This window comes from Panthera pardus, unplaced genomic scaffold (assembly GCF_024362965.1).
Source record: "Panthera pardus isolate Hobbes unplaced genomic scaffold, ASM2436296v1 HiC_scaffold_13, whole genome shotgun sequence".
Classification (NCBI taxonomy): Eukaryota; Metazoa; Chordata; class Mammalia; order Carnivora; family Felidae; genus Panthera; species Panthera pardus.
Genome location: NW_026526688.1, coordinates 103,949,286 through 103,972,603, shown reverse-complemented (window position 1 = coordinate 103,972,603; position 23,318 = coordinate 103,949,286). Strand labels below are relative to the sequence as shown.

The 23,318-nt window shown below is 40.1% G+C and overlaps 1 protein-coding gene across 1 annotated transcript; it reads right to left on the bottom strand.

Annotated features, from left to right (window-relative positions):
* Positions 1–14,530: 14,530 nt before the first annotated feature.
* On the bottom strand, positions 14,531–22,192 carry MAD2L1 (mitotic arrest deficient 2 like 1). Its single transcript, XM_019418707.2, has 5 exons — positions 21,991–22,192; positions 20,923–21,069; positions 17,376–17,496; positions 16,046–16,149; positions 14,531–15,376 (listed from the first exon to the last, which is right to left on the bottom strand). Exons 1-5 carry the CDS (start codon positions 22,061–22,063, stop codon positions 15,204–15,206), a joined length of 618 nt encoding a protein of 205 aa, XP_019274252.1. The 5' UTR covers positions 22,064–22,192; the 3' UTR covers positions 14,531–15,203.
* Positions 22,193–23,318: the final 1,126 nt, after the last annotated feature.

Here is a 23,318-nt window from a genome sequence, read left to right as displayed (position 1 = left end):
GAGTGCCATAAGAACCTGTAGTTTTAAATTTCAAAAACATTTTATGAAAGATGGTGTTCCCTTTCCACTAGAAAACTGACCATTTTACAGGTGAGGAGGCTGCTGCACAGACAGGTTAGATACTTTAAATCCAGGCAGCCATGATGTAACATGAGGCATTCAAATCCAGCCGACTCAGGAGGTTCCGGAAGATGGCGGCGTAGGAGGACGCGGGGCTCACAGCGCGTCCTGCCGATCACTTAGATTCCACCTACACCTGCCTAAAGAACCCAGAAAACCGCCAGAGGATTAGCAGAAGGGAGTCTCCGGAGTCAAGCGCAGACTAGAGGCCCACGGAAGAGGTTAGGAAGGGCGGCGAGGCGGTGCGCGCTCCACGGACTGGCGGGAGGGAGCCGGGGCGGAGGGGCGGCTCGCCGGCCAAGCAGAGCCCCCGAGTCTGGCTGGCAAAAGCGGAGGGGCCGGACGGACTGTGTTCCGACAGCAAGCGCGACTTAGCGTCTGGGAGGTCATAAGTTAACAGCTCTGCTCGGAAAGCGGGAAGGCTGGAGGACAAAGGGAGGGAGAGCTGCTGAGCCCCCGGACGGCAGAGCTCAGCTTGGCGGGGAACAAAGGCGCCAGCGCCATCTCCCCCGCCCATCCCCCAGCCAAAATCCCAAAGGGAACCAGTTCCTGCCAGGGAACTTGCTCGCTCCGCGCAAACACCCAACTCTGTGCTTCTGCGGAGCCAAACCTCCGGCAGCGGATCTGACTCCCTCCCGCTGCCACAGGGCTCCTCCTGAAGTGGATCACCTAAGGAGAAGCGAGCTAAGCCTGCCCCTCCACCCCCCGTGCACCTTGCCTACCCACCCCAGCTAATACGCCAGATCCCCAGCAACACAAGCCTGGCAGTGTGCAAGTAGCCCAGACGGGACACGCCACCCCACAGTGAATCCCGCCCCTAGGAGAGGGGAAGAGAAGGCACACACCAGTCTGACTGTGGCCCCAGCAGTGGGCTGGGGGCAGACATCGGGTCGGACTGCGGCCCCGCCCACTAACTCCAGTTATACACCACAGCACAGGGGAAGTGCACTGCAGGTCCTCACCACGCAAGGGACTCTCCAAAATGACCAAACGGAAGAATTCCCCTCAGAAGAATCTCCAGGAAATAACAACAGCTAATGAACTGATCAAAAAGGATTTAAATAATATAACAGAAAGTGAATTTAGAATAATAGTCATAAAATTAATCGCTGGGCTTGAAAACAGTATACAGGACAGCAGAGAATCTCTTGCCACAAAGATCGAGGGACTAAGGAACAGTCACGAGGAGTTGAAAAACGCTTTAAACGAAATGCAAAACAAAATGGAATCCACGATGGCTCGGCTTGAAGAGGCAGAGGAGAGAATAGGTGAACTAGAAGATAAAGTTATGGAGAAAGAGGAAGCTGAAAGAAAGAGAGATAAAAAAATCCAGGAGTATGAGGGGAAAATTAGAGAACTAAGTGATACACTAAAAAAAAATAATATACGCATAATTGGTATCCCAGAGGAGGAAGAGAGAGGGAAGGGTGCTGAAGGGGTACTTGAACAAATTATAGCTGAGAACTTCCCTGAACTGGGGAAGGAAAAAGGCATTGAGATCCAAGAGGCACAGAGAACTCCCTTCAGACGTAACTTGAATCGATCTTCTGCACGACATATCATAGTGAAACTGGCAAAATACAAGGATAAAGAGAAAATTCTGAAAGCAGCAAGGGATAAACGTGCCCTCACATATAAAGGGAGACCTATAAGACTCGTGACTGATCTCTCCTTTGAAACTTGGCAGGCCAGAAAGGCTTGGCACGATATCTACAGTGTGCTAAACAGAAAAAATATGCAGCCGAGAATCCTTTATCCAGCAAGTCTGTCATTTAGAATAGAAGGAGAGATAAAGGTCTTCCGAAACAAACAAAAACTGAAGGAATTTGTCACCACGAAACCAGCCCTACAAGAGATCCTAAGGGGGATCCTGTGAGACAAAGTACCAGAGACATCACTACAAGCATAAAACATACAGACATCACAATGACTCTAAACCCATATCTTTCTATAATAACACTGAATGTAAATGGATTAAATGCGCCAACTAAAAGACATAGGGTATCAGAATGGATAAAAAAACAAGACCCATCTATTTGCTGTCTACAAGAGACTCATTTTAGATCTGAGGACACCTTTAGATTGAGAGTGAGGGGATGGAGAACTATTTATCATGCTCCTGGAAGCCAAAAGAAAGCTGGAGTAGCCATACTTATATCAGACAAACTAGACTTTAAATTAAAGGCTGTAACAAGAGATGAAGAAGGGCATTATATAATAATCACAGGGTCTATCCACCAGGAAGAGCTAACTATTATAAATGTCTATGCGCCAAATACCCGAGCCCCCAGATATATAAAACAATTACTCATAAACATAAGCAACCTTATTGATAAGAATGTGGTCATTGCAGGGGACTTTAACACCCCACTTACAGAAATGGATAGATCATCTAGACACACAGTCAATAAAGAAACAAGGGCCCTGAATGATACATTGGATCAGATGGACTTGACAGATATATTTAGAACTCTGCATCCCAAAGCAACAGAATATACTTTCTTCTCGAGTGCACATGGAACATTCTCCAAGATAGATCATATACTGGGTCACAAAACAGCCCTTCATAAGTTTACAAGAATTGAAATTATACCATGCATACTTTCAGACCACAATGCTATGAAGCTTGAAATCAACCACAGGAAAAAGTCTGGAAAACCTCCAAAAGCATGGAGGTTAAAGAACACCCTACTAACGAATGAGTGGGTCAACCAGGCAATTAGAGAAGAAATTAAAACATATATGGAAACAAACGAAAATGAAAATACAACAATCCAAACGCTTTGGGATGCAGCGAAGGCAGTCCTGAGAGGAAAATACATTGCAATCCAGGCCTATCTCAAGAAACAAGAAAAATCCCAAATACAAAATCTAACAGCACACCTAAAGGAAATAGAAGCAGAACAGCAAAGGCAGCCTAAACCCAGCAGAAGAAGAGAAATAATAAAGATCAGAGCAGAAATAAACAATATAGAATCTAAAAAAACTGTAGAGCAGATCAACGAAACCAAGAGTTGGTTTTTTGAAAAAATAAACAAAATTGACAAACCTCTAGCCAGGCTTCTCAAAAAGAAAAGGGAGATGACCCAAATAGATAAAATCATGAATGAAAATGGAATGATTACAACCAATCCCTCAGAGATACAAACAATTATCAGGGAATACTATGAAAAATTATATGCCAGCAAATTGGACAACCTGGAAGAAATGGACAAATTTCTAAACACCCACACTCTTCCAAAACTCAATCAGGAGGAAATAGAAAGCTTGAACAGACCCATAACCAGCGAAGAAATTGAATCGGTTATCAAAAATCTCCCAACAAATAAGAGTCCAGGACCAGATGGCTTCCCAGGGGAGTTCTACCAGACATTTAAAGCAGAGATAATACCTATCCTTCTCAAGCTATTCCAAGAAATAGAAAGGGAAGGAAAACTTCCAGACTCATTCTATGAAGCCAGTATTACTTTGATTCCTAAACCAGACAGAGACCCAGTAAAAAAAGAGAACTACAGGCCAATATCCCTGATGAATATGGATGCAAAAATTCTTAATAAGATACTAGCAAATCGAATTCAACAGCATATAAAAAGAATTATTCACCATGATCAAGTGGGATTCATTCCTGGGATGCAGGGCTGGTTCAACATTCGCAAATCGATCAACGTGATACATCACATTAACAAAAAAAAAGAGAAGAACCATATGATCCTGTCAATCGATGCAGAAAAGGCCTTTGACAAAATCCAGCACCCTTTCTTAATAAAAACCCTTGAGAAAGTCGGGATAGAAGGAACATACTTAAAGATCATAAAGGCCATTTATGAAAAGCCCACAGCTAACATCATCCTCAACGGGGAAAAACTGAGAGCTTTTTCCCTGAGATCAGGAACACGACAGGGATGCCCACTGTCACCGCTGTTGTTTAATATAGTACTGGAAGTTCTAGCATCAGCAATCAGACAACAAAAGGAAATCAAAGGCATCAAAATTGGCAAAGATGAAGTCAAGCTTTCGCTTTTTGCAGATGACATGATATTATACATGGAAAATCCGATAGACTCCACCAAAAGTCTGCTAGAACTGATACATGAATTCAGCAAAGTTGCAGGATACAAAATCAATGTGCAGAAATCAGTTGCATTCTTATACACTAACAATGAAGCAACAGAAAGACAAATGAAGAAACTGATCCCATTCACAATTGCACCAAGAAGCATAAAATACCTAGGAATAAATCTAACCAAAGATGTAAAAGATCTCTATGCTGAAAACTATAGAAAGCTTATGCAGGTAATTGAAGAAGATATAAAGAAATGGAAAGACATTCCCTGCTCATGGATTGGAAGAATAAATATTGTCAAAATGTCAATACTACCCAAAGCTATCTACACATTCAATGCAATCCCAATCAAAATTGCACCAGCATTCTTCTCGAAACTAGAACAAGCAATCCTAAAATTCATATGGAACCACAAAAGGCCCCGAATAGCCAAAGTAATTTTGAAGAAGAAGGCCAAAGCAGGAGGCATCACAATCCCAGACTTTAGCCTCTACTACAAAGCTGTCATCATCAAGACAGCATGGTATTGGCATAAAAACAGACACATAGACCAATGGAATAGAATAGAAACCCCAGAACTAGACCCACAAACGTATGGCCAACTCATCTTTGACAAAGCAGGAAAGAACATCCAATGGAAAAAAGACAGTCTCTTTAACAAATGGTGCTGGGAGAACTGGACAGCAACATGCAGAAGGTTGAAACTAGACCACTTTCTCACACCATTCACAAAAATAAACTCAAAATGGATAAAGGACCTGAATGTGAGACAGGAAACCATCAAAACCTTAGAGGAGAAAGCAGGAAAAGACCTCTCTGACCTCAGCCGTAGCAATCTCTTACTCGGCACATCCCCAAAGGCAAGGGAATTAAAAGCAAAAGTGAATTACTGGGACCTTATGAAGATAAAAAGCTTCTGCACAGCAAAGGAAACAACCAACAAAACTAAAAGGCAACCAACGGAATGGGAAAAGATATTTGCAAATGACACATCGGACAAAGGGCTAGTATCCAAAATCTATAAAGAGCTCATCAAACTCCACACCCGAAAAACAAATAACCCAGTGAAGAAATGGGCAGAAAACATGAATAGACACTTCTCTAAAGAAGACATCCGGATGGCCAACAGGCACATGAAAAGATGTTCAACGTCGCTCCTTATCAGGGAAATACAAATCAAAACCACACTCAGATACCACCTCACGCCAGTCAGAGTGGCCAAAATGAAGAAATCAGGAGACTATAGATGCTGGAGAGGATGTGGAGAAACAGGAACCCTCTTGCACTGTTGGTGGGAATGCAAATTGGTGCAGCCGCTCTGGAAAGCAGTGTGGAGGTTCCTCAGAAAATTAAAAATAGACCTACCCTATGACCCAGCAATAGCACTGCTAGGAATTTATCCAAGGGATACAGGAGTACTGATGCATAGGGGCACCTGTACCCCAATGTTTATAGCGGCACTCTCAACAATAGCCAAATTATGGAAAGAGCCTAAATGTCCATCAACTGATGAATGGATAAAGAAACTGTGGTTTATATACACAATGGAATACTACGTGGCAATGAGAAAAAATGAAATATGGCCTTTTGTAGCAACATGGATGGAACTGGAGAGTGTGATGCTAAGTGAAATAAGCCATACAGAGAAAGACAGATACCATATGGTTTCACTCTTATGTGGATCCTGAGAAACATAACAGAAACCCATGGGGGAGGGGGAAGGAAAAAAAAAAAAAAAAAAAAAAAAAGAGGTTAGAGTGGGAGAGAGCCAAAGCATATGAGACTGTTAAAAACTGAGAACAAACTGAGGGTTGATGGGGGGTGGGAGGGAGGGCAGGGTGGGTGATGGGTATTGAGGAGGGCACCTTTTGGGATGAGCACTGGGTGTTGTATGGAAACCAATTTGACAGTAAATTTCATATATTAAAAAATAAAAAATAAAAAAAAATAAAAAATAAAAAAAAAACAAATCCAGCCGACTCAGGAGGTCACACAGTTTCCTGTAAACTCCTCCTCCCCCAATCTCTTCTCACAGCAACAGTCTCTTTCCTTTGACAACTGTGGAAGACTGCAATTTGATCCTACTGACAAAGTTTATGGTTTCCCTTACAGGGTCTTATAACAGGTATTTGAATACATGTCTTTTATTCCCCACTAGACTCTATGGACCCCAAGGGAAAAGTCTATATCTGATTTATCATTTACTTCTCACAAGCATTGGTACATTGGAGCAATGCAAACATTTTACTGAATGAGTGAATGAAATAGTTTTCTGGCACCGATGGAGGGGGAGAAAGCATGACCTAAAATAGTCTCTCATTTACTTCATTCATTCAACAGCTAGTGTTTGTGTACTAGGAGAAAGGCACTTGATAGGTCTGGGCAATAGGGACCCAGGCCCAACTTTCACAAAACCTGGATTTAAATGAGGGGGCAGGGGAGCAGAAATTAAACAGAGTCCCAACAATAACGGTGTAACACCAGACTCTGGAAAGTACCACAGAGAAAAAGAGTGAAATGAGAACTTAAAAGAGGGACTCGACCCACCTGATTTCAATTGTGGAGAGGGCAAGCAAGAGCTCTTTGGAATGGAGCTTTAAAGAACAATTTGGAATTACTCAGTGAGAGGACAGGGAAGGGGAAGGAAGGGGGAAGGGAAGAGGAGACAAGAGAAGTATGTTGGAGGGTAAGGTTCGTTTTTCAGCTGAAGGGACAGAATGCAAATATATGACGTTTCAGAGACACGAAAGAGTTTGCTAGATTGGAGACACAGGCAGAAGGTACAGGAGAGTGAGACATGCCTGCAGAGGTAGCTCGAGGCCAGAGCACAGGTCCTTGTGGTCCTTTTAGACTGTGGTAAGGCCTCTTATCTTAAAACCAAACTAGCAGAGAACTGGCACGTAGATAGTGGCATCCAGACTTCTCACCACTTTTACAGGCACAAGTGCTAGTCTGGGCATGCTTGGCTGTATTTAGACCCATGGAGGCTCATTGGGCAACACTTTTTGGCCTTTCCTCGAGCATCTGTCAAAATCTATTTAAGGTAAGAAATGTAGGCAGACTTATCTCTGCACCTTCCCCAACTCCCAGACTACGTCCCATTTCCTGCTTCTCCCCTTCAGAGATATTAGAGATTTAAAGACCAGGAAAACTTCTCTCCTCCTAGAATCCAGTCCCTGTTTATCAATTCTGATATGCATTAGACTTGCTTGAGGGAGCTTTTCAGGCACTTCCCCCCCCAGAGTTTCTGATACATCAGCTCTGGGATTTTTATTTTTATTTTTTTTTAAATTTTTTTTCAACGTTTTTTATTTATTTTTGGGACAGAGAGAGACAGAGCATGAATGGGGGAGGGGCAGAGAGAGAGGGAGACACAGAATCGGAAACAGGCTCCAGGCTCCGAGCCATCAGCCCAGAGCCTGACGCGGGGCTCGAACTCACGGACCGCGAGATCGTGACCTGGCTGAAGTCGGACACTTAACCGACTGCGCCACCCAGGCGCCCCAGCTCTGGGATTTTTAAATCTGATACATCAGCTCTGTATTTTTAAAAACTTTTTTTGAGTGATTCTTGTATGTAACCAGGATTGTGAGTGACAGTATTTTAGGAACTCATTGAGACAGATGTAGTGTTCTGATACCATCTCCCCCGTGTAGTGGTGCAAAGGCGAGAAAAGTTTTTCTTAGAACGATCGAGGGAGTTTTCCTTAGTCACGTAATAGTTACCTGTACATGGAATAGCTAAAGCTTAATTTCTTCCAAAATACCATTGTTATTTATTTTAATGTGACGAATGAGCTCTAAACAGAATAACATTGATAGTGTCTGTTTTCATTTATTTCCTCGAACACTTAACTTTTCATCTTAAATATCGAATAGAAGACATAGTATAAGGTGACCCTGTGCCAATAATTACATTTTTATTTATTTATTTATTTATTTTTTTAACGTTTATTTATTTTTGAGACAGAGAGAGACACAGCATGAATGGGGGAGGGGCAGAGAGAAAGGGAAACACAGAATCAGAAGCAGTCTCCAGGCTCTGAGCCATCAGCCCAGAGCCCAACGCGGGGCTCGAACTCGCGGACCGCGAGATCGTGACCTGAGCCGAAGTCGGACGCTTAACCGACTGAGCCACCCAGGCGCCCCTACATTTTTAAGCACTTTGCAAAGACAGGACTATTTTCTTAATTTACTTTCTTTTAAAATTTTACTTTATTTTTATTTCAATTCCATTAAAATTAATATACAGTGTTATATTAGTTTGAATTGCACAATATAGTGCTTCAACAATTCTCTACGTTACTCAGTGCTTATCATGAGAAGTATACCCTTAATCTCCTTCATCCATTTCACCCATCCCCCTACCCCTCTGGTAACCATCAGTTTGTTTTCTATAGTTAAGAGTCTGTGTTTTGGTTTGTCTTTTTTTCTTTATTCATTTGTTTTGTTCCTTAAACTCCATGTATAAGTGAAATCATATGGTATTTGTCTTTCTCTGTCTCTCTCTGACTTATTTCACTAAGCATTATTCCTTCTAGTCCATCCATGTATTCTGCCATTACCAAAGCCTGGGAGAGACACCAGGTGTTAATATCGATTGAATAACTACAAACTGCCAAGTTCTTTGCCAGGCAGTTTACGGACATCATCTCATTTCCTTGCAGCAGATTTATGAGATAAAAATCATTATTTCCATTTTTTATGGATAAAGAAACTGAAGCTCAATAAAGTTCAGTAACTGAGAACCACATACCTAATAATTCATAGAGTCAAGTTTGTCTAATTTCAAAGTCATATAGTTTTTCCATGCCTAGACAATGTTTCCCTTCTGGAGGAGGAAAGAAAATATATTTTAAGCCACATCTGATATAGGTTGGCTCTCAAATTACTTAATTGACACATATGTGTTTTCATCAACTGCCTACATTTGCATATTTATGGTGTCCCTAACCCATTCAATCTCTCCTCCCTGAAATGGCTAGTTGTGGAACTCTTAACCACTGGTGGTAGCATGTATTAACTCTCAGACAGGAAGTGTGCATCAGTTTCAAGGTGGATAGGAGATTCCTGTTACTTGAAGGAGAGAGACCTTGGGTTTTAGACAGACTGGGAGTAGGATCAGGACTGTGAAAGTGCTAATGGTTCTCCTCCAAATGTCTAGTGGTTCTAATCTCTATGATAGATACCAAAGCTGTGAATTGTGGCTAAATCTTTCCAGTGCCTCCTCAGCTTGATCCCCATCCTGGATCAGTATCCCTATAGGTAATTTCTCTCCTGACTCTGGCACTCCGGACTTTCTACCACCACGAATTGACTTTTACCTCTATAAAGAAAGGGAAAAGAGGGATGCCCAGACCTTGGCAGAAAGCGCTCACGCCACTACCCTTTGCTGCCCTCTCCTGACCATATCTGGAAATTACATGTAACCGTTCAGGCCCCTGGCCCAAAGCAGACACTACAGTGAGTGAAAACAAGCACACAAAATTTGAGGGTGCACCAAAACAGTAAATAAGATATGATATTTTAAATTAATATTTTTAAAAGCCAAATTTCAAACAATACATGATGAAGAAAATATCTAAATGTACCTAAAATAGTACCCTAAAATAGCTCATATGTACATAGTCCCTGTCATTCATCATTTCATTCAAGAAAGAAGTCAAATACTACAGTGGAAAATCATGCTACTAATATTGACCAACCTTTTTCATCATTCACGCATACGGGAAAAAAAATCCCAGAAAATTTAGATTAAACCAACAACAAAAATGAGAAGGTCCAAGTGGAACAGTTTTAACAATTAACTCCTGAAGAAAACAGGTAAGAGAACAGAGGAAAAAAACAAAACAAAACAAAACAAACCAATAAACAACAACAACCCACAACAAAAAAAACTAACATCTTCAGAGTCAAGAAGCCAAAGAATAGGTGGCTATGAAACAAGAACAAATAAAGAGAAAGAGTTCTTGGAAATTGAAGGTATCATTGACCAAATTAAATTTAATAGAAAGTCTTGAAGATGGAGTTTAAGGAAGCCATTTGACCTTGACACTTGGAACATTCATCTTTCAGTTTTAATAACATAAGATTACCCTTTCTTTGTCAATAAGTAGAGCTATTCAGTTCTTCAGAAAGAAGTAATTTAATAATTGGAATAATGTAAATGTTGTTTTAATTTGTAGAATCAACATATAAACAAAACTTGGAAGACAACAATGCAAGACAACAACACAAGAGAAACTGACTAATATTACCACTGATAATATAAAAAAAATGGAAGTCTGACTATTGAGGCAGCAGAGAGACGTGGAAGAAAATGTCACAGATCTTTCTCACTTCAATATAGCAAAAAGATCAAGATATACTGCCTAAAATTGATGGAACAAAATATAGAGTTGAAGCATACTCTTTAAGATTATACATAATCACCAGAAAAACCAAAACAGTATTAACTGGGAAAACTGAGAAGTGGATGGATAAAAGAAATAAGTTTCTCATCTTTCAGTAGATACTATCTCAAGTTGATAAACAAGAAATGAAAGTATCAACATATGTTTCAGAGGAATGGTGATAACCACCCGCTGAACAAAAAATACTTAAAAATAGAGGGCTGGAAATGGGGAGTGGAGGAACGAGTTCAGGTAGAGATTTTACTTTTCATGGTACCACTGTCTACTGCTTGGTTTTTAAAATTCGCATATGCATTAATTTTACACTCTGAAAGTTAAAAGAAAACAACTTTCTGCAGCTGCAGCTCTTGGCACCATTTCCTTCCCAGCTGCAGTCTCTCTCTTTAAACCGACAGTCAGATCCTACTGAGACAGGAAGGAGTAAAAGCAGAAAAGTTTCTGCTCTGAAATTTAAGTGTTCTGGAATATTGTTTGTTTGCGCTTGTGTTCTATCTTTGCAATGGCCCAACTCTTTGGAATACTAACTTTTGACTAATCTGTGATATGTAGACTCTCCTTAAAGTTTTGCTAAACTTTGTTATCCTTCTGTTCTTGACAAAGAGTAATCCTGACTCGTTGGCTGTTACTGTGATCGTGGTATTTTATTTTCTTAGAATCTTGATTCTGGTCAACTGCTGCCTAGCTGGGTCCTACTCAACCTGCCTAGGTAGGAATGAAGTTTCCTTAGTGGTTATCCTCTGAGACTCAGCAGGCATCAGCAGAGTTGTAAAACTTGTGTTTTGAATCCAGTCCTTCTCTCTCCACCCTCTGTCCCTTCATGGCCCCGACCTAAGGTATGGGGGGTCTGTTCCTTACTCCAGAGGTCTCATTTGGGGACTCAGCCTTCATCATTTTCCTTGCTTCCTCGCTCTCCCCACGTCCCATCACCAGTTTCTAAGATGATAGGCTGTGGCCCAAGTTTCCCTCAACCCCACCAACCCCCAACCCCCATTCACTTAGAAGGAACCAGGTTGAACAGGTATATAACACACCCAATTGGTGCTTGCCACTCAGTAGATGATTGTTACCCACAAATTTCCTTTCCCAGTCCTGGAAGCTGTGACTCTGTTTTTGCAGAGTTGTATTGGCTATTATGATTAAGTACACATGGGGTGCCTGGGTGCCTCAGTTGGTTAAGCATCTGACTCTTGATTTTGGCTCAGGTCATGATCTCATGGCTTCACGGATTCAAGCCCCACGTCGGACTCTGTGCTGGCAGCGTGGAGCCTGCTTGGGATTCTATTTCTCTCCCTCTCTCTGCCCCTTCCCGACTCGTGCTGTCTCTGCATCTCTCAAAATAAATAAATAAACTTAAAAAAAAAAAGAATTTTTATGATTAAGTACACAGTTATCCAAGAACTGTAATTTTGACATTAAATATTTTGGACAGCACAGACTCAATCTTTAAGACCACTAACTCCTAGACTTGGTCAGTGAGACTGCCATCCATAAAGAAATTCCCATCTGTATGTAGGTATCCACTGGGTATGTCCATATCTAGATAGTTTTTAAAGAGGCTTGAGATCTTTCCCTTGCATGGAAGTGGAGCACAAGTGGTCGTGCTTATACTCAGAGGCCTTTTTTAGCACAGATAAAATGTCAAAACAATAAAGATTTTGATCTGATGTAAGTTCCTTTGTGCAAACAAGCTTGCATAGCAAAATGGTGCAGATAAACGCAGATGAAAATGGACTTTATACAAATAAATGAAATTATATTATGTTTCTCTATTATAAAAATAGATCAAATAGTAAGAGCAAAAAATAGGTGAAATGGTAACATAAACGGACTTGTGTAATCAGAGGGTCAACTCCTGACATTTTCCTCTCCAGGCCTTTTCTAATAGTTTTGTTGCTAAGGCTACAATGTTTTTGCCAGATTGGAATAGGACTGTCAACTCTAATGAAGATTAAGTAGCTTTCCCAACTAGATTTTTTTTAATAAGCATCAGTTAATACTGCTAGTTTTAAAAGCCATATTCACGAAGAATGGAAAGATCTTTAAAGATCTGTTCTTAGAGCATATAACTAACAAAGTTTGAACTTTAGTAGCATTTCTATTCCACAGTTATGCCAACACAAATTTTTATCAGTTACATTGGACAAAATAACTTATAATTTCACATATTTAATAAAAAAGGAATAAGAAATTACTTGCAATTTTAGCCCAAAATTAATTCCCTAAAGAGTAAATGAGGTCACTTAATAATTCTTTTGATTGGCTGGAAAACTGTTTCACAACTGCTTGCAAATTCACACTTGATTTACTCTTTGAACTATATAGACTAAGTTAGAGGTTTAAGCCCTCTATCTTTTGGTTCCTACCATTCATTGGTCAGTCATCTGAGGAAAGTGTAAATACAAATACACCCAATGAAACATGGAGTTTTACAAATGAAAACCAATTTATTCTGGACACTCAATGGCTAAAGGGATGTAAAAGGTTAAGAGCTGGGGCACCTGGGTGGTTCAGGGGGTTACCTCAGCTCAGGACATGACCTCAGTTCGTAGGTTCAAGCCCCACATCAGGCTCTGTGCTGACAACGCAGCGCCTGCTTGGGATTGTGTCTCCTCTCTCTGTGTCTCCTTTCTCTCTGCTCTTCCTGCACTCGTGCACTCTCAAAAATAAATAAACTTAAAAAATAAATAAATGAAAGGTAGAGCCATTCGGAAAAGGGTGAAGGAACTCCTTTTGATGTGCTTGCTGAGGGGTCAGCTGAGCTTCCTTGGTCATGGACAGAAGAGACCACCTAAACTTTTAAAGGTAGTGGTTTGCTTGCTCATTAAACCCACAATTCTACTTGTGCACTAAATCGTGAAAATTAAATGAAAGAATTCATGTAAAGTGCCTAACAAGTAACAGATGCTGTGCTTTCTTCCTCTGATGTCTTTATATTTTTGTAGCCAGAAATCCCAATGTTAATTTCCAATAAAAGTCTAGTTTTTTAGAGTCAAAAGAAATTCACCTTGAGTATTGCAGCATTAGTGACATCTGGTGGAAAATGGGAGTTACAATATAGGATTATTATAGCTATTCTGATCTTTGCTGTATAATATCACTTTCATCAGGTTTTCACACATCCTTCTCTCCAACTCCATGGGAGTATACTTCCCTGCCCTATTGAAGTTTGGCTTAGCCATAAGACTTGCCCACATAGTGGAATGTGGGAAAAAAAGTCAGCTTTTAAAGTTCTGAAGCTAAGCTTGAAGAATCCTGGATAGCCATTGCTCCTTCACTAGTTGAGTAAGACATGTGACCTGCAGATTTGCCTGAGAAGAAGATAAGCACCCCAGATGACCCAGACTTACAGGGGAAAAAGTGCTTATCATTATTCTATGGTTGTTTGCCAAGCAGCAAAAGTCAACTAATATAGGAGATTGTTACCTCTATCGTAAACATTGTAATCATGGAAGCTTGATTTCCCTATCCAGCTGGGGACACTGGGAGAAGGATCCTGAAGACCAGGTGTGGTTCAGTCCCTTCTGAGGCTCTTATTTCAGACCCTGATAAGCTCAACTAGAGCATGCTGTTTTTCATTCCTCTATGGTAAGCAAAACTGAATCAGAGTCCAGGCCAGGCCCACCCAGGCACCCCTCCTTCCTTTTTAAAGCTGAATTTTATTTCATTGCACGTATACATCACATTTTGTTTACCCATTCATCTGATGGACATTTGGGTTCCTTCCACTGCTTGGTTACTGTGAATAGCACTGTTATGAAAATGAGCATCCAGGATTGTTTCATTCATCCTGGACACTTGGCACATTAACAGGTCCACACCATAATTTTTGAATGAATGGATGCTATGTGTATTTACTTAATAGTGGAAGTTAATACATGTAAAGAGTTAGACTAAGCACTCACACCAATATAAAAATAAAAATATTTTAAGACAAATTTAAAACGTACACATTTATTTCATCATCATTTAAAGCTTGATTTTATAAACCATAAAAAAAAAACTTTTTAAGAGTTCTGTATCATAGGAATTTGAAGTAGAAATATTCATACCTTTGTAGGCTCAGGTTATATAAATTAAAATCAAATAATTGGAAATGTTTTCAATATGGAAACTATACAAATGAAATAAATGGCAAAAGGACCTAATAGGAGCAATATTTCATTACTTACAGATTCTTATTGGGTAATTTCAGAATCTAAACAAAGACTTTGAATATTCAGACTTATTTTGCTATATTTTATATTTAAACATTTCCCTACCTATATTCTGAGTCAAGGTACTTGACCAAAAAAGGTCTGATTTAAGAAGGCATTTAGCTTTATAACAAAAGTTTGCCATCTATGGTTACCACTCTCAAAGGAATTGACATAACAATGATGATATAATCTCCTAGTCCCCTTTTGAATAGTGTGCAATAATGTGGGTCAACCCTGTATAAAGTCATACAGGTACCAAAAAATGGAACAATTATGCACAGTTCAGTGAAAGCATAATGTTAAGTTTTCCCCATCTAAAAGTTAACCAATGAAACAAAACGTATCACCTATAGTTGACTTGGTTCCAGGAAAACCACATCTGAGAATTACAAGTACATCACAGTCCTTATCCTCAGTCATTGACAGGAATTTTGTAGGCCACTGTGCTATTTACTTTGTGGATCGTAGTAGTAAATGAACGAAGACGGACTTCCTCAGAATTGGTAATAAACTGTGGTCCCGATTCTTCCCATTTTTCAGGTACAACCAAGTCTTTGTCTGTATAAATCAGTAGATCAAATGAACCTAAATTGGGGACAAGATCATTAAAGTACCATTATTTTTTCAAAAGTAAAACTCCTCTCCCTGTCCCTCTCACATTTGAACCACCTATAGTGTCAGAAAAGCTACTTTACTCGGATCTCTAATCAGTTAATTGTTAGCTAACTGCTTTTCCTCAATGGAAATTTTAGTACAGAAAACATTGTACTCCTTTTACTTTATCTTATGAAAAAAAATTCAATTTTTTTTCCTTTAATGAGAAAACCATTAAAAATATTTGCAGAAAGAATTAATCACGAGATAGCATGAATGTAAGCCATAGAAGAGATAATAACATCTTGGTTTTGTGACTGATGTATCCCAGTGCCCAGAACAGTGTCTGGCAGATAGCAGGTATGCAGGATATATTTGATGAATGAAAGAGTAACTAAGTTAGGAAAAAAAGACACAATTATAGCTAAAAGTCTTCATTATATACATAGACATGTGTAGAAAATAAAAATAATGAACAGAATTACATCAAAATATTTTAGAGTGAGTACTGTAAACTACTTTCATTCCTTCACCGCACTTCTAAATAAGATGCATATAGCATTACTTTTGCTTTATTAACATTTTTCTCATTTGTATTACAGGACACTGATAATTAAGAAAAAATTTAATAAAAGGATGTGAAATTTGTATAATACTTACAAGAAACTTCCAACAGTGGCAGAAATGTCACTGTAGCTGTGATCTGTCTGATCACTGAACGGATTTCATCTTGGATAGCTTTCTGAGACTTTTCTCTGGGTGCACTACCAAAGAAACCAAATCATTAATTTAAATTTTAACAAGTTATTTAAAACATTGGTAAGATTATTTAACTGATTAAATATTTCCCAAATCAAATAAGTAATGTATTCAAAAGGTTTTTTTTTAAATATTTAAATATACAGGAGTATAATATGTATCCTTAGAATCTATAACCTAGTAGGCACAGTATTATCTCTGTTATTTCATTTATCCTCCTAATCGTTTTTAGGGTTGATCTTAGTATCAAGTTATTCAGTAGCAGATGATTAGAAAACCTGTCAAGTGCTTCAATTAGGAAAACTTCAGTACCTCCTAAAATAAAGATAACAAGTAGTATCTAAAATATTTAATCAGTATAATCATTTTGGCATTTTTAGTATTGCCTAAATGTCTAATTCCCTACTGCCTCAAAAAAGACGTTAATCCGGCATCAAATTATTTGTATAAGTTAAAACTTTTCTAAAATAGACCAAAGGTTTCAGAAACAATCTATATTTCATTACGAGAAACAGTTCTCAGTTTATAGATAAGCATGCTTAAGACAATGCTAGAAATTAGCCTATAATGATGGGCCATTTGGGGGATCCGCAAACTTCAGTTTATGAAGTGTTGCAGGAAGTTTGTGGCATTAAATGAAATACAGTAGAGCTGCATCTTTTATTTATTTATTTTTTGTTTATTCATTTATTTTGAGAGACAGCGTGAATGGGGCAGGGACAGAGAGAGAGAGAGAATCGCAAGCAGGCTCCACTGTCAGTGCAAAGCCAGACATGGGGTTTGATCTCACAAACCATGAGATCATGACCTGAGCTGAAATCAAGAGTCAGATGCTTAACTGACTGAGCCACCCAGGCGCCCCAGTAGAGCTGCATGTTAAGCTGGGAGAAAAGTCTAGGATAATACTTTCTGGTCTTAAAAGTACCTTGAAACTCATTAAATGGCCCACCTAGTCCATCATGTGTAGCTTCTCATATAGCATCATAAACACTAAAGTCTGTAATTCATGGATTTAGACTAAAGGCAATTATGTCCATGATATGCACAATTTTTTTGTGAGCACAGTTTATGAGCCCTATTCTTTTCCACAGGGGATTAGGTCAAATCAAGCATACTTAGAAACAAATTACCTTATATAAAACTAAGTTCAATATAATTAGAACTCCTTTAGTAAGGAAAAGAAATTTTGCAAAAAATATATAAAAGTGGAAGTAATTTAATTCATACTTACCTGTCATCTTTTGCAGTCTTGTCACACTCAATATCAAATTGCCACCTTTCAAGGACTTCACCACTCTCAATATTTGAGATGACTACCACCAGTTTCTGAACTGAACACTTGTATAACCAATCTGGAATACATAACAAGGCATCTTTTTTTGATCCACTGCATTACAAAGCAGTTCTCTTCTCAGGTCTCACTTCCTATTGTCTGCAAATTCCTACCCCTAGTATTTTGGAACTCCTCCAACCTGTACAGGAAACTTGCCCCACAATAACCTAGCTCCTGTTTTTGAATTCTCCGTATTTGTACCAGATACAGTACTGAGTGCTGAGAACAGAGTAGTGAACATGCAGTACTTCCATCTTAATCTAAGGTAAAATGTAGGAGTGGAGGATTAATCTAATCATTGTGCCAATAAATGTAAGATTTATTATAATTGTGATGAATGCTATGAAGGTGAGGTATTTGATGCAGAGAGTGAATACAGGAAACTTTGGTTCATTCAGGGAGTTCTCATTTGAGTTTAGTTCTAAGAATAAATACTATTAAATATGCAAAAATATACAGAAAAGGGTATAGGTCTTAAATATTAAAAAGGGAAGAGCATCTGACTAGAGGACTTAAAAAAAGCCAATACAACTGCAGTTACGGGGAGAACGAAGGCAAGTTTAGCAGGACACATAGGGGTCAAACCATTCAAGGCCACGTGGGCCAAATTAAAGAAGTTATATCTCAAGAATGAGGGAAGTCATTATTGTGTTTGAAGGAGGGTGTGATGTAATTAAATTTATATTTCAAAACTATCCTTCTGGCGGTGAAGTGGAAAGTAGACTGGAGGTAAAGAGGGGATCTAGGGTCACTAAAATTAATTAGTAATTCAAGTAAGAAGTAATGAAGGCTTATAGAAGGATAAACTGGTAAAGATGGATCAGTAGATACATTCAAGAGATTTCATGGTTAAAGTTGTTAAGATTTATTGAATACTTGAGAGTAAGGAAGAGGAAAGACTCAGGGATACCTCCTAAGTTTCTGGTTTTTATCACCAGTTGGATTACTGATACATTCACTGAGATAACCCCAAGATCAAGAGTCCCATGCTCCACTGACTGAGCCAGCCAGGAGCCCCATTTTTCATATGCTGAGTTTGAAATATCACTGGGATAGTCACATGAAGATATCAAGGGACTCATTTAATATATGAGCACAGAGTTAGGAGAGCTGGGCTAGATGTACGTTTGTGAGTCAACTACACAAAGATTAGTGAAGCTATCTAGGTATGTCAGAGATCTAGAGAGGTTATCATGAGAAGAAGGCCTCAGAATGAGCCCTGAATTAATCTTAGATATTGGGGCAGTATACTCAGGAATCAGCAGTTTGTTGTTGTTTTTTAAGAGACAAAACAATTTAGTAGTATCGAGGGCATGTGGGCCACCTAGGTCTCTGTTGCATACTCTTTTAAAAAACAACCCTTTACAAATTTGAAAATATTCTTTGTAGGCAGTACAAAAATAGGCCACTTGCTAGATATGGCCTGGCACCATTGCTGACCCCTTGGCATATATCAACAACTTTTTATCAATTTAGTTCTGAAAAGGAGACTGGTTAGTAAGTTAAAGATTTGGAGTAGGTGGAATTATTTTCTTTTAAAACTAAAGACTGACTAAACCAATGAAAGTAACTCAAAACAAAGGAGTCAAAAATATCAGAGAAGAAATAGGGTAAAGTCCTTAAGAAGGCAAGAGGGATGGGATTCAAATTGACAGAACAATTTGCCTCTAAGAACAATTCCTCCGTGTTAATTAAAATAAATGGGAAAAGTTAAATAGAAAGGTCTACCTACATCTGAGGTGAAATGTCATGAGTGTAATCTTAAAGGAGAAAACCCAAAACCATTAGCTTAGGCCAGGCTTGCTTCTCTATCAAATTAAGATGACATAGATTCATACTTAGAGGTTTCAGGCTAAATAATCTGAGGGCAGCCCTAATACAGGATTACAGATGATTTAGTTCTAAAGGCAATAAAAATATAATTAATGCTATTTTTAAAAAAATTTTAATGTTTGTTTATATTTGAGAAACAGAAACACTGCGCAAGCAGGGGCAGAGAGATGAAGACAGAACCTGAAGCAGGCTCCAGGCTCTGAGCTGTCATCACAGAGCCCGATGCAGGCTTGAACTTACAAGCCATGATATCATGACCTTAGCAGAAGTCGGACACTTAACCGACTGAGCCACCCAGGCTCCCCACAATTAATGTAATTTTAAAAATAAAGCTACTTGAAAAAACATAGATGGCTTATGAATTAAAAAGAAAAAAATAGGTGACTAACTGCAGTGTTTTTTGGAACTATTATTTTGGGAGGTCAAATGGGGAGGTAGGGAGAAACATCTTACAACACAGAAAAATTAGAAATGAGAATCCTAAGTGGAGAAAAACAAGATTAAAAAAAAAAAAGGAATAGATGGAGAATAAGTATTGTGATCGAATACAGTAACTTCTTGAGCTAAGGAAAAACAATGAGTGTTCAGATAGAAAAGGCTTACTGACTTACAGGCAGGATTTTTTTTTTTTTTTTTTTAATGTTTATTTATTTTTGAAAGAGAGAAAGACAAGAGTCAGAGGATCTGTAGTGGGTTCTGTGCTGACAGCAGAGCCCATTGCAGGGCTCAAACTTAGGAGCCCTGAGATCATGAACTGAGCCCAAGTCAGATGCTCAACCAACTGAGCCCCCCAGGCATCCCAGGATTTAAAAACAAAAACAAAAACAAAAACAATAACAAATGGAAATAGGTAAAAATGAGAAACTTCTACTGGGTGTCCTATTACTTAGTAGTTGTACTTTTTTAAGTTTAATTCCCAGGTTGGATCTAATTTTATTTTCCTTTATTCTAAAATAACGATGGCTCTAAACTCCAGGCAGCTACAGAAAATAGATCATGTTAAAAATACAGTGGATTTTTCTCAGATAATGAACACCATCATAAGTACATTAAATTCTAATTTGTTCCATCTGGCCACATGAACTGCAAAAATCATTTCTTTTTTATTTTTTTAAATTTTTTTTTTTCAACTTTGTTTTTTTATTTATTTTTGGGACAGAGAGAGACAGAGCATGAACGGGGGAGGGGCAGAGAGAGAGGGAGACACAGAATCGGAAACAGGCTCCAGGCTCCGAGCCATCAGCCCAGAGCCTGACGCGGGGCTCGAACTCACGGACCGCAAGATCGTGACCTGGCTGAAGTCGGACGCTTAACCGACTGCGCCACCCAGGGGCCCCCAAAAATCATTTCTAAGGGACTTGATGGAGATTGTTTTGTGAAGCTGTATCAGATACCTAACATCAAAATATTCAACTCACTCAAAATGTAGGGTAAAAGTGGAATTTCTTTCAATTTATATATTTTTGCTTTCTTCCAATTGAGAGTCATTATATTTGAGATTGTAGTGTTTTACACTTCTATATACAGAGCGAAAAAACGACCACCAAGATGCCCGGAAGGAAGGGTCATAGAAGGCCTGCAAAACTCAAAATTGTTTCCAACAGTTAAATACCTTTTAGTTGTTCCACCACATTATTTAGGTATTTTATGAGCTCAGGATCAGTTGTTACAAGCAAGGTGAGTCCATATTTCTGCACTCTAGTAAAGGTTTCAGATGGATATATGCCACGCTGATATAAAATGCTGTTGATACCAAATGCTGAAAACAAAAGGAATGTTAAAGAAAAGTTATTATCACTTTGTAACTCCGTAAAATAAAACATATTTAGCTGTGGCTATGGTTTCATTAATGGTATAAAACTGTAAATGCCTAGACACGTGTTTATGGGTGTGTCGCTGAAATCAGAATAGGTAAAAAGTGGAATTAAAAATCCTTAAAATCTTGCTTCTAAGTAAAAGAACGCGATACCTGCACTTATGTGGCAATAAAAGAAAAACGCCAAACTATATTAATCTACTACCGTCAAATTTCAGCTCATTGTAATCCAAGTCCAAATTCGGGCTAGAGGATGTCAAGATCGGCTTTTGTGTCTGAGTTAGCAACTGATTTTACTGGTCCAATGCTCCAGGCAACCCTCTCCTTTCTTTTTCCTCCTTTTCCCCTCACAAATCCTGCCAGATTCTATCAGAAGGTACAAGTGGCCTGGTCCAGAACAGCGAGCCTCCTAAAGTCTAGTTCATCACCCCAACACCAGAATCAAAGCGTGAAGATCGGGTTCTTAAAAACATACACGGTCTCCACCCCGGTCGTGTTCTGTCTCAAGTCGCTGAGACCCGGGTGGTGGTGGGGTGGGAGGGGCAGGTGAGGAAGTGCGTAAGATCAGCAGTTTAAAGCAATTCGGCAGCTGATGGGGCTACGACAAGAGACAGGCCTCGGTTCAGCAGTACCTAGGCCTCCAGCTCCATTAGCAACGCATCCGGAAACGGCGCCTGCATGCGCCTCCTCCTAGATTCTCCAGCCCGGCAGGAGGCTGGGGCAGAGAGGGCTTGAATTCCGGGCCTCTCGGCACCCCCGCAACCTTGCCCCCGCGCTTACCCCGCCTCCGTGGCCGAGCCGTGGGCCTACCGGGCGGCCTGGCCTCAGTTCTCCCGCCCTCCGGCCTGCGCGAGGAAGACTTACAGAAGAACTCAGCCACGATTTCGGCGCTGCCGCGCAGGGTGATGCCCTGCTCCCGGGAGAGCTGCAGCGCCATTGCCAGGCCTACAACGAAGGACCGCGCTTCCACCCGGCAGACAGCTACAGCAGGGACTTCCACAACACTTCCCCGCCACTCGTTTCAAAAGTAACGACGCAGCATGCCGTCTGGTCCTTTGCGCAGGCGTGACAAACCTCTAGGTCCCGCCCCACGGGGCGGGGTCGGGCCTGTCTTCGCTCGCCTGAGCTGTTTCCTCGCGCAGGCGCAGTAGGTAGGCGTGGTCACGCATTTCCGAGTAGTCCGGGTCCGGAGCGTCCTGGTCTGGCTCCTCTAGTTGTGGGAATCTAGACTGCGTCGAGGAAGGAGGCGGGCGATATGGTTTTAGTTGCCACACCTTAGGCCTGCCAGGGAGCACAATTTCTAAGTTTCATAGATATTTTCAAAGCGATATGAACTGTTCGCCAGCTGCACCTTAAGTGGCCCCAGTGATCCCTAGTGGGCGCTTGAAACTTTTGCTAGACGCTTTGGCAGTTCGTAAAGAAACCGGGTGCGCGGTAGCCAAGCCACAGCCTTGGAGAGCCCGATTACTGTATGAGAGAGCGGCTTTTCCCGAGAAATTAGGTTAGGGTTAAAGGGATGAGCCGCAACCTTTTTTGTCCTGTGCCTATGTCTGTCCTGGGCTCAGCCTTCTTCCACCCGGCCTCACTGTAAAGCGGTCAGGAGCGGCTGGAGGCTGCATCTGGCAGTCTAGCTTGTGCTCCGTCCATCCCGCGCACTTTACACCCACAGGCAAGGTGGTGAGGAGTAAGTTCATTGCACCAAAAAGGCCCATCTACACTGAAGAACTTTCAGGGGAATTTTGACTCACAAATTCAATGACTTTACATTAGGATGAGAAATATTTCAGGGAGTGCACAATTAATGTTCGTGTCAATTGTGAAACAATTTTCGCAAAAATTTTATTCGCCTTGAAGCAGCTAGCAAAATTATTTGTAAAATGAAGTCTCAGAAACTTTGTTCCAGACATACTTTGCTATTTAATTATATGAGAAGTGCCTGAGTGTGTTGCTTTTCTATTGTTCTGTAACAAATTACTACAAATTAATGGTTTAAAATATCACCCATTTGTTATCGTAGTCGTGTAGGTCCGGAGTTGGTGTGGTATAGCCGAGTGCTCTGCTTAAGGGTCTCACACTGTTGAAGTAAAGGCGTCTGCAAGTGGAATCTCATTGAAGATCTGGGTTTCTCTTCCAAGCCCCTGGCTGTTAGCAGAATTAATGTCCTTGTGTTTCTTAGTCTGAGGTTCTCCTTG